The sequence below is a fragment of the Mustela erminea genome, chromosome 19 (assembly GCF_009829155.1).
Source record: "Mustela erminea isolate mMusErm1 chromosome 19, mMusErm1.Pri, whole genome shotgun sequence".
Taxonomy (NCBI): domain Eukaryota; kingdom Metazoa; phylum Chordata; class Mammalia; order Carnivora; family Mustelidae; genus Mustela; species Mustela erminea.
Window position 1 is genome coordinate 54,728,872 of NC_045632.1, and position 12,280 is coordinate 54,741,151.

The 12,280-nt window shown below is 41.6% G+C and overlaps 2 protein-coding genes across 2 annotated transcripts in view; both read left to right on the top strand.

The window, feature by feature from the left end:
• LOC116578868 lies at positions 1–2,350 on the top strand. The gene is made up of 3 exons (XM_032323449.1): positions 1–10; positions 304–834; positions 1,436–2,350. Exons 1-3 carry the CDS (start codon positions 1–3, stop codon positions 1,612–1,614), a joined length of 720 nt encoding a protein of 239 aa, XP_032179340.1. The 3' UTR covers positions 1,615–2,350.
• The window catches only part of CDH13 (cadherin 13), a 1,398,954-nt gene continuing 1,386,700 nt past the window's right edge, over positions 27–12,280 (top strand). The window contains exon 1 of the mRNA XM_032325075.1: positions 27–138. The gene's annotated coding sequence lies outside the window, so the exon portion shown is untranslated. The remainder of the gene's footprint in view (positions 139–12,280) is intronic.

Consider the following 12,280-nt stretch of genomic DNA (forward strand, 5'->3'; position numbering starts at 1 on the left):
ATGGCGTCGTGTCACGCAACTCACGTCGCCCCGCCCCGTGCCCTCCTAACCGCCCCCCCCCCCCCGGTCGCTCGCGCTTTCGCGCGTCCCCTGAAGTCCGCGCGTCGCCGGAGCGCTCGCCTCACGGAGTAGCTCGGGGTAAGGACACGGCCGCCCACGCAGGGCTGAGAGCGACTTGACGTGGGGAGGGAAACGTCTAAAGACGCCTCAGTGGGAGGAGGCCCGAGTTCTGGCCCCTGGGAGCGGCCGGTGGCGAGTGTCGTCGCGCGTCGCCGGCCGGGTCGAGCCCCTGAGACCTCTGAGATGCTCGCCCCACGGTCCCGGCTGGCCCGCGTCTGTCACGCGTTTGCATCGCGCACGGCGGGCTTCCCGGGCCCCGCACCACGGCCCGCGTCACCGTTCCTCTCACGCTGGGGACACTGCCGCGGGGGCCGGGGAGTCCGGGGGCGGGGGGCGGGCGGACCCAGGCAGTCCGGGCTCCGGAAGTGCGGCGGAAGACCCTGCTGGAGTCGCCCTCGCCTCGGGGCGGGAGCGCTCGGAGGAACGGCGCGGGACGGGCTCGCAGGCGGAGAACGGGCGGCCGCGCGTCCCGAAGGACCGGGAGGACAGGAGCCTGCGTGCTGCGCGGCCCACCCGAGGACGGGGTCCCCACGGTTCGCAGGACAGCCCCGGGCCGGACGCCCCACGCGTGTTCTCGGCGCCGGCTGCCTCGCCTGCGTGGTTTTACCTACACCTCCTTACAGCCGCGGACGCCGTGGTGTTGTCATCGTGCCCTTAGGGACCCTGAGGCCTTGGGAGGGAGGTTAAGGCACTTCACCTGCGTTTGCACAGCTGGTAAGTTGTGAGAGCCCGGAGTCCGGAAACTTGGTGGAGAAACACACACACACACACACACGACCATGGCCCTGGCCTGGCAGGTTTTCCCCGTGGAGTCCGTGAAGTCACTGTGACACGGTAAGTGGTTGGAGGAGCTCATCCACAGCTGCGTGTGAGGCAGTGGGCTGCGGCCGAGCCCAAAGACGCGCGACCTCCCTTTCCTGCAGCTGACCTCACTGGCCAGTGCCAGGGAAGAAGAAAAGGGATGATGTGATAGAGTGACTCGTAGGGTTACTTTGGGTAAGGTCCAGGCCGGCTCCTGTCCCCACGATAGTGCTCGCTAGCGCTTAAAAGTTGAGAATAACCTCTTGCACGAAGAGCTGGAGACAGGGTGTTCTGAGAAGAAGGGAGAGCGACCGGAAGGCCCTGGGATGAGAGCAAGACAAGAGTTGTCATCATTTTCCCAAGTGGGGACAATAGAGGTCCTCATGTTTGGGTTGAATCGTGTCCCTCCAGAATTCATCAGAGTTTTGTTGTGGAATGTGACCGTATTTGCAGGTAGGGCTCTTAAAGAAGGGATTAAGTTAAAACAAGGCCCTTAGTGTAGGTCCTCTTCCAGTCCGCTGGTGTCTGTGTAAGAAGAAGTTGGACACACACAGAGACCCCATGGTTTCATGCATCCAGAGGGAACACTGCGAGGACGTAGAAGGTGGCCATCTGCACACAACGAGAGTGGCCTCAGAAGAAATCAGTTCTGCTGACACCCTGAGCTTGAACTTCCCGCCTCCAGAGCTGTGAAAATAAAGTTTTGTTTAAGCCGCCCAGTCTGTACTGTCTCGTTATGGTAGCCTGAGCGAGCTAGCATACCACGTCATTAGTGATAGATAGCAATTACAGTAATAAGAAGCCTGTAAGGAAAGTATGGGGTTCATGAGAGGATATAGCAAAGGCACCTAAACCTTTCTGGCCTGGAAAACGGAGGGACTCTTGAAAGTGTTGACATTGTAGTTGAGATCTGAAAGGGGACGATTTAGCCTGGGGAATAGCCTTCCAATCAATCTTCGTTTTGTGCTACCATCACTCCCATACATGCATGGGACGCATTTGTAGGAGTTCTGACAATTCTCACTCCATCTTGTCCATGTTTCCTTAGTGGCCTCTCTTGGGGTTCTAGGTTCCAGGACCCCTGGAGATGAATGTACATGCCTTGGAAATGCCAACAAAAGCTGGGATGAGGAGAGGCTTGTTTTGTCCTCCCATGACTTTGTTAGAGATAATGTAGTTTCCCCTTCTTGACACAGGTGCTGCCATAAGATAACTAAAGTTTAGCTGTCAGGTGTGTGCGAGCCCTTTGAGGTGTGTTTGAACCCTTTGATCTCAGTACAGTGCCCTTTTGCATGTTTCTTACCTTTATGAAATCTGTACATTAAGGTCTGGATTTTTCAGAGAATAACTGTGCAGCTGCTGTGACTTGTTCTCTGCCCAATCCCCGTTGTTAGTAAGTTACCCTGAATAAAACTCTTTGTAAACTGTGTGGAGTGACCTGCTTCATTTTCCAGTCTTAAAGTGCCTTCTCAATGTGGGGGATACTTCATTGTCTGTGCTTTACTTTCTAACATTTCAACCTACAAAATTGAAATTTTGTACCTACTAAACAATAATTCCCCATTTCCTCCTTCTCTGTAACTACCATTCTATTTTTTATCTCTGAATTTGACTTCTGTTTAGAATTTTGAAAGATGTTCTGTGGGAGCAGATGTGAAGACGTGATCCAACCTGCTCTCTGCGTCCAGGAAACAGTGCCTGACTATGAACTAGATCTTGAAGGATGAGCACATGTCTTGTCAAATTAAGAGGAAAACAGTTCTGGCAGAAATAAGAGCATCTGTACATCAGCTAAGGATGTGCCACATGGTCCCCTCGTTACCAGTCTACTCACAGACTGGATTCGGATTTTTTTTTTGAGACATTGCCTTCCTCATGTAACTCTCCAACTCCAAAATTTATATTAACTTACTGTCCAAGAGATAAAAGTCAAATTTCTTCAACCTGACCCTCAAACTTCTGCATTTTTATTTGACAATGAAATTACTTATAATTAAAACTAGTCACCAAAGACTCTTCCCACCCATCAAAATGTAATAAATGAGAAGTGACTTAAGAGTATTAATGTAATTTTAACTTGGGATTAAATCACCTGACTGGAAAGAAAACTCCTTGAATGCTCTATGCTACTAGATTATAGGATACAGAGAATAAGTCTCACACTCAGTGTGTTGACCTGTTTTATTTACAAAGTCAAGGAAATGGCATTTTGGGGGAAGAGATACTTCTGTAGGTCTCCGCACAATTCTGGATCTGTTCATAATGGAATTTGTTGGAAGTGTGAAAAACTTTCCAGTTCTTCAGTTATATCAAGAAAAGGTCCTCTGAGTCCCTTCACTCTTGAAGCAGATCTTACCTAAGGCTGTGCAGCCCAATACAGTAATCCTAGTTACATAGAGCTGCTGAGCACTCGAAATGTGGCTATTGTGACTGAATATTTAATTTTAGTTAAATTTAAGAACGAGCAGTGTAAAATATTTTCTCATTATACACATTTTAGGTTTGGAAGGATTGCATTTCACTTTAACCTTTGAAAATTTAGAGTCCAAGGTGAGGTGAGCTATACGTGTAAAATACATGGTACGGGGGCACCTGGGTGGCTCAGTGGGTTAAAGCCTCTACCTTTGGCTCATGATCCCTGGGTCCCGGGATCGAGCCCCGCATTGGGCTCTCTGCTTGGCAGTGAGCCTGCTTCTCTACCTCCTTGTGATCTCTGTCAAATAAATAAATAAAATCTTTAAAAAAAATGTTTTAAAAAATACATGGTACATCTCAAAGACTTGGAACAACAAAAAGTAAAATATCTCAATGTTTTTTCATATCGAAGACCTGGTGAAATAATGGCTCAGATGTATTAGTTTAAATCTAGCATGAAAATTTTATCTTTTTAAAATGAGGCTGTGGTAAAACTTAAAATTACATACATGGCTTACATTTCTTCCTATTAGTTTTTCTTTTGTAACTATCAAAAATTGGTAATGGTTTATTAAATGGGGATTTATTAGAAGGATACTGGGTAGTTTCTAGAAGTAATGGTCTAAGAACAAGGCCAAGTTGAAAGGTCAGAAACCAGGGCAACCCAAGGATCTCAGAAGCAGGAGTTAACTTAGTGCCCCTGCAATAATGATAAACACCAACTGATTGCTCTAAGAACACTGAGGTTTTCAAAGTCTAAGAGCGAGTCAAGACCTAATTATGGTTCTTGTAGGACTATACAAAATGGGGGGAGGGTAATTCTTTAAAGGGAAACTGGGTGCTGTAAACCAAAGAAGAGATAATGTCTGTAAAATAGCAGTGTCAAGTACAAATAACCATTTGTGGCAAGAATGAAGGGAGTTCGTTGACATAGCCCTGAAGGACATATAATTGGTAGAGCCTCAGTTGGGAAACTCACATCCAGCATCAACTCTACCCTTCCTTTTACTGCTCACCTGGCTCATTTGATAAGCTAGTGTTTATTGGCTGCCTTTTCTATGCAAATTGTGACTAGATCAGTCCCCTAAAAAAATCAGTTAGTGTAATACATCCTTTCTGCTCTTACATTTAGTTACTTACCAAGTCCTCTTAACACTTACTTGTTTGTGGTTATCGTGGTTAAATTAGAACTTAGTGCTGAAAGTTGCCTTGCCGGACATCTAGGTAAATAGTTCCTAAACATTGGTTAGATGTGGTTATGACAGAATTATCAGGAAAAAAACACATCAAAACCCCGAATTCATCCTTAATACTGGATGATTCTGAGGATCAGTCAGGATTTGGACACTGCTGAATTAGGTGAATCTCCTAATTGTGTATACCAAATTGCATCAACTCAGAATTCCAGGTCTGTGAACTTTCCATTTCGCTTTTTTATTGTGCTCCTATTCATCCTTTCTTTTCCATTGTCACAAGCCTATCCTTGAACTTAATGATTGAGTCTTCCTAATGATTGTGTGATAGCCATAGACTCCTGTTTTTTATACCCCCTGTCTTTTTCATTCTTTAACAAATATTTTTGAGCATCTGTTTTGTTCTTGGCCCTTTAATAGGTGCTAGGGGAACTGCTCCTCCCCTGAAGATATGCCACAGACAAGATACAGGTCCTAAAGACTAAGAGATAAGGGTTATGGCAGGAAACCTAATCCGGATTTGAGGAGCCTGGAGAGCCTTCCTTGGGGGAGTGACATTTAAGCTGAGACCAGAAAGGGAAAGGACTGAGAGGACAAAGGAGGGTTTCAGTGAGGTAGAAAGCGGTTTGAATGATACCTATGGTATAAGTGACAAGTCTGGAGAGACAAGGTAGGGCCAGATCTCTAAATGCCGCACGTTAAGTCAGTAGGATTTCCAAAGACACCGAAGCTGCTGAATTGTTTTAAAGAGGAGAAAGACACTTTAAAATCGTATGATAGAATTATGTCATTTTTGAGGTCGCGCTGGTTGAAAGTGGAGTAGGGAAATGGAGAAAGGAAAAACAAAAGTCATCTCAAAAATTCTTTTAGATACTAACTTCTTTTAGATTAAATTTTTTTTTTTTACAATTACTAATTTATTTGTCTTTTTATGGTTCAGTTAAGAGTATCTTAGGTAGTCGAGCACATGGCAGCTCGTCAAACTTCACAGGGTAGCTGTCAGAGTTTTGACTGATGTATAAGCACGAATTGCTCACGTTTGCCCTTCCTTCCAATGGAGTGCACACAGGTAAGACAGCTTGTTGGTAATTTTTATTTAACACTCCCAGGATCTGTGGCTGCACTTTCATTGAAAGTTCTGACAATAAAATTCCACTCCCTGAAATTTCCAAGGTTTCTGCTGCAAGCACTTCTCCATTTAAACAAGATCTTCCTTTGGGATTCTACAACTCTTTAGGGTCTTTTCTGATGCTTTCTGATCTCAGAGACAGCTGTTTAGTATGTTGGAGGCCGTTGTATTTTGTTTTTTGTTTTTTTGTGAGCTCCACTGGAAAGGCATCAGTTTGGATGTCTTTTATTTCTTATCTGTTTGCTATAGCTAGTACTTTCAGTGCTATGTTGAATAAAACTGCTGAGAGTGGATATCCTTGTCTTCTTCCTGATCATTGTGTGGGGAAGGGAGATTTTTTTTCCCTTGAAAATCAAACAGATCTGTAGAATGCCGAATTTGGAGTTATCCTGAAGCTGGCAAACATCTGCATTTTCCACATCTGGGGCAGCATCTGTTCTTGAACTGGTCGCAGGCTCGGTGAGCTCGGAGCGCGGCCGGAGGTCAGGCACACAGGAGTAACTGGGCGCTGTTCTCTGAGGGCGCACTGAGGAGTGGGGCCCCGGGCTCTCGGCTCCTCCGGGCCGGAGACCAGGAGGCCGCCATTTGTATTCCCGTCCTAAATTTTTTTTTTTTTTAAACTAGTTAATCCTATTATGAGATAAAATCCAGGCTAATAGTCACGGCTTCCAATACCTCTAGCCTTATTTCCCAACCCTGTCTTGTATACCTCAGTTTACAGCTAAACTGATCTAGACAGTGTGCCTCCAAACATTCCACATGTACCTGTGCCCCCATGTAAACATTCCTACTGTCTTCTATTTCTGGAACGATGCCTAGAATAATGTTGTCTTTCAGCATCACTCAGAACCCAATTCAGATTTCGCCTTGCTCTTACATCAACTGAAAATGATCATTTCCGTTTTCATTCCAAATGCTGATAGGGCTGTTGTATAGTTTCAGGGTTTAGTTTTATACTATCTTTTATTGTTACCTAACATGACTGCAGGTGCAGGAGGACAGTTCTAAGTTTTATAGTTATCTGAATCTTTCATAGCTTCAGGCAGTTAAATACTTAATTCTTATTGAGTGGATATGTGAAAACTGCTGTTTAAAATGGGTGACACAACATCTTTAAAATTATTCACATTCTTTAATAACATGTAAGCCCCAGAACACCTAATCAGTTCTATCTAGCTGAATTGATATTTAAATTTTTTTTTTCATTTTACAAAACAAAACAATAATGAAAGGCCAGAGATGTGGTAATGAAACCAGCTTATTTTCCTGTACTAACTCTATTCAAAATACTCTATTTAGTCAAAAGATATATCTTTGGACTTTCCATGGAAGTTTCCAAAGAAGCCAGTTGCCATGGGGATTATGAAAAGGAAAAAAATTAAAAATATGACCAGTTTATACAAATGAAGCCACTATGTCCAAACCTGAAAGACCCTTTTGAAGGATGGAGGAAGTCCTTAGAAAGAAAAAGAATGCGGAAATCGAGTATTAAGGGAACATGTATGATTGTGGAAGTCAAGCTACAGTTAAGATGGATGGATGCTTATTTTCCCCAAGGGGAAATTGTGTGCTAATAATGAGGAGGAACAAAAGAAAAGTCTTAAAGCAGAGAGCTGTAGAGACTAAATAGTCTTTTTTTTTTTTTTTTTTTTTACCCCTGGTAAGTTCTTTTTATTCATAAAAAAAAAAGGAGAGATCAGGTTATAGAAGTCAAAGCCAGTAGTTGAAAAGAAGGCTGTTGAGAATTTGAACCAAACCATTTGTGCTAGGAAAAACAAACAAACAAACAAACAAAAAACAATCCTCCTTAAATAAACTTAATGTTTTTTGAATTGTTTTTAGGAAAGATACGTGTTTTTGATAGTAAGAAGGCATTACAAAGTGTTATAATCTCTTTCCTTTGTGGGAATGTCTGCCTGTTTCTTTGTTTTGTTTTTCTCCAGTTCTCAAGAAGGTTTGACCATTACCTACTACCAACATTGGGTGGCAGCCTAAATTGCAACCCCTTAGGAAGTGAAGTCATCCTTGGCGTTGGGTTCTGTGAATTTCACCTTACAAATGACAACTTTGCACAGATATTTTTTTTTCTGTCTCTATATACAAACTTTATTGTGCATAAAGTACCTATTATTACTATCACATGGCTTATTTTTTTTAATTTTTAATTTTTTATAAACATATATTTTTATCTCCAGGGGTGCAGGTCTGTGAATCATCAAGTTTACACACTTCACAGCACTCACCAAAGCACATACGCTCCCCAATGTCCAGATATTTTTAAATGAAGTGTTGAGTGAAATTTTCTTCTTCTTTCTGACAAGGATGTGTGTGAGACAGAGAGCAAGAGAATACAACAAAGCTAAGAAAATATCTAGTGACCAGATGTCTGGAAGAAAACCCTCACTTCCATTAAGCCATTTTTGCTCCTGCACATCTACTCTCGACAGCTCAAAAGCCACCGAGCCCTCTTAACTCTGAGAGGATCAAATGAGGTAACATGTCAAAACACCTTGCCAAATGGAAAAAGCTGTGTAGTTGTGAAGGATGGTTATTACAGCATGAAGGAAGGTTGCTTTTCTAGCACTTTTATTGGCATGGTTGCTTTTTAAATGGAGTAGACTCTATGAATTAGCAAACACAAACCCAAATCGATAAAAAATATTGGACATCTTTAAAGTTCACTTAAACCTGAATCTAAGATTGCCTCATACTTCTGGGCTGGCAGGAATTAACTAAATATTTATTACTGCCCTCCTGGCCCAAACTTTCGTGCAAAGGTTCAGGGTCTTGAATCTGTTGAAGCATAAGTGAAACTTCCTCTGGTCACTGATCATTAGATCTCTCTGGATAATTTGGAGATGGCCATTGTTGAGCCAGCTTGGTCATTTTAGATTCTGCTCCTCCACTGTTTATAGTGCATTCTTGGTGTTCAAGAATCTTTGAAAGGACTGGGGGTCAAGTGTTAACCTCTTTGGGTGTACCTCACAGGTCCTTCCTTGCCTTTCCAGATACTGCATCTCACTGGGCCTTCTGAATCCTGACCCCTTTCCAATACTGAGAAAGCTTTAACTCTTCCCATTACTGTCCTAGAAGGTACTCTGGCTATCCCGTCTGCCTATAGGGCACATAGGTATACCTCTTCAGTCAATGTAGGCTTTGACAAAAGTCAGGAAGAGCTGTAGAAAACACACAACTTCTGCTCTGTGCCATATGAGGTAGTAAGGGCTTGGTTGTCTTCTTGGAACTACTGAAGTGTGTGTAGAGCAAAACAGAAACCAAAAACTCAAAAAATTGTTCGGCTCCTTTGGCAAAACAAAGGCTTTCTCTTGGCTTCAGCAGGGCAGAATTTTGGTGAGTGCATTCCTGATTGAATGTGTCCTGTCTGGGTGAACAGAGCACACATTATCTTCTTGATTTCTTGATTCTACATAGATTAGAGAAATGTTTTCCTTTTTTCATCCAGCTGCAATAATTCCAGTATAACAGAAAAAGGAAAACACTTCCTCATTAACTCTAAAAAGCAATAATTTTAAAAGTTTATAATTTACACTTGTTGATAAATAACCTCCCATATCATTAGTGAGCATCGCTTCTCTAGGTTGATTATCATATTTGGATTTTTTTATAGTAACATTCAACCTACAAAGAAGCTAAGTTGCTTTCTTTTGTGCTGCTTATGGGATAGGCATTAGGAATGATTAAGTTTATTGATTAATCTAATCAGAAATCAATTGCTATAGGGACCCCCCTGGTGGCTCAGTCAGTTAAGCCTCTGAGGGGTCATGATTTCAGGGTATGAGATCAAGCCTCACATGGGGCTCTGAACTCAGCAGGGAGTCTGCTTGAGATTCTCTCCTTCCCTCCATCCCTCCCCACAATGCTCTCTCTCTCTCTCACTCTTTTCTTTCTCTAAGATAAATGAATAAATCTTAGAAAGAAAGAATGAAAGGAAGGAAGGAAGGAAAGGAAGAAAGAAAGAGGAAGGAAGGAAGGAAGGAAGGGAGGGAGGGAGGGAGGAACCGGGGCACCTGGTTGGCTCAGTCAGTTAAGCAACTGACTCTTGGTTTTGATTGGGTCATGATCTCAGGCTCCTGAGATTGGGCCCCACTGGGCTCTGAGCTGAGCGTGGAGTCTGCCTGTCCCTCCCTTTGCTCCTCCCCCATTTCTGTCTCTCTCTCTCTCTGGAGTAAATGAATAAAATTGTTAAAAATGGGCACTTGGTGGCTTAGTGGGTTATGCCTCCACCTTCAGCTCAGGTCATGATCTCAGAGTCCTGGAATCGAGGCCTGCATCGGGCTCTCTGCTCAGTGGGGAGTCTGCTTCCCCGTCTCTCTCTGCCTGCCTCTCTGCCTGCTTGTCAGGTAAATAAATAAATAAGTCTTTAAAAAAACAAAATAAATCTTTAACAAAATTAATTGCTGTGAATTGAATATATAGCTGTTTGGAATTTAGTAGATATATTTTAAGGATACAAAATAATTAAAATTTTTTTGTTATGGAAAACTTCATAAATACTCAAAAGTACAAAAAGGAGTCTAATATTCATAAACTCACCAACCAGCTTTATTATCAACTCTTGCCCAATCTTCTTTTAAATATGATTTCCTTCTCTCCATCCCTCTTCCAATTATTTTGAAGCAAATCCTAGACATCATATATAATTTATCTGTAAAAATTTCAGTAGGTATCCCTAAATGGTAAAAGCTTCAAAAAACAAAAACAAACCCCACAGCATAATCACAGTGCCATCATTACACTTACAAGTTAAACAGCAATGAAAGAACACTTTATTCTTATTTTCATCATTTATCTTATTTGTTTTTATAACATTTAGTATTAAATGTATGTCAACAGTATATATCTAAATGTATTAACATATCATGAAAGATATCCAGGATATGTTGCCAAGTGAAAAAGCAAGTCATAGAATCATTTCTGTGACATGGCTCAATTTGTACTTTAAAAATTATAGATAACCTATCTTTTTGTTTAAACATGTAAATGGATTAGAAACATACCTCAAGCCAAGAACTGTTGCTACTTTTTAAAGTAAGAATAATCAGAGTTAGCATTGGGGATGGGAAAAGGACTCTCACTTCTAACCTGTTCAGTAGTTTTTACTTTTTTAAAAAACTTATATTACTTCTGGAACTAAATTTTCAAAAAAGAATTTATGAAAGGAAGAATTTAAAAATAAATTATGCCAATATGTAAAATGAGAGGCATTCTTAGGTCAGGATGTCCTGTCCAGATACTCTCAGTGGAATAATCTTACTCCTGGATTAATAAGAGGAGTAGTTATAATGCATGTATAATGTGCCTGGCTCTGTGCCAGGCACGGCCGACCGGCACCTCTGGTCTGATTACTTATTTCTCACCATAACCCTTTGAGGTGAGTCTTTCCTTTTCACAGATAAGGAAACACAATGTAGAGCGGTTAAATAACCCAGAAGTTTGGAAGAGGCTGAGCAGGCTTGGAACTGAGGTCTTGGGGCTCCTTGCCCACACTTGAATCACTTCAGTGATTAAACTTCCCTTGGTTCTGAAGTTCTCAACTCTTCTATAATGAATTTTGTTATTTCAGTTTGTACTGATTTGACTCTTTCATTTTGAAACTTCCGTATCAGCCTCAACTACTCTATTTTACCATGACTTCAATGGCTCAGACAAGACAGAAGGGTAATTCTCTCATTTCTCCTCTCATCTGTAGACTCTGACTGGCCTGAAGGACTAAGGGGGGAAAGGATCTGAAAAGAACATCATGCTTTCCCGAGCAAAGAAACATTTAAATAACAGGCAAATGGTTCTTGTCACTAGTGGCTTTCTATGCAGTTCTCCAGCTGCCTACCTTTGCTTTCAGTGGAAAAATGTCATAAAACTCTTCTTACCTTATCTATTCCATAAACAGGACAAAGAGATTAGAATTGTGTACGAATAGAAGTGCCCAACACTTTTGAGTATTTTTGAGATATATAATATATATACAATATATAATGTGATATATTCCAAATGATAGATGTAAACAAGCTGTAACTATCCTTTTTAAAAAGTTATGGATAAGTTCTTGCATACTATAGTAGCAAATTTATTTTTCACAGTTTGACCAACAATGCTTTAGGATTGTTTTTAGTCTTTTTTTTTTAATTTGGTTAGGAATAACAAATTTATTATTTAACATAAAAAGAATGCAATAGGAAAGCAAATTTGTCTACAAAACAAATACCTCCATACATACAAACACCATGATACATGAATTATTTTTGTATTCACGTTATTATATCCCTTATCTGTTGCAGATGATTGAGATATTACTGTGTGCCCAAAAGAAGTCTCTAACCCAGTGAAATTTGATCCTTACAAAATTCTGCTGAAATTATTCAAGTGATTATTTAAGAAGATGAGTAGTTTGAAGTTTTCTCTCCTTTGCACTGCTTTGCTCTGCCATTCCATCAAGGATCATAGTTGCTCCACAGGCTGGGTTGAGAAAATGCCACTGACAAGACAGGAGTCTTCCAGAACTTAGACCACTTGATGTCCCTCTTTACTCACAGTGAAACAGTGTAGCATGTAGGAACTTCACTGACCATGGGAAGATACTGTCCAATGCTGCTTGTATTATTAA

What these genes read in the sequence shown, in the direction of transcription:
- LOC116578868 (XM_032323449.1), top strand. An exon ending in CACCTGCGTTTGCACAGCTG is followed by an intron (nt 835 to 1,435) that starts GTAAGTTGTGAG and finishes GTCCTCTTCCAG; the next exon opens with TCCGCTGGTGTCTGTGTAAG.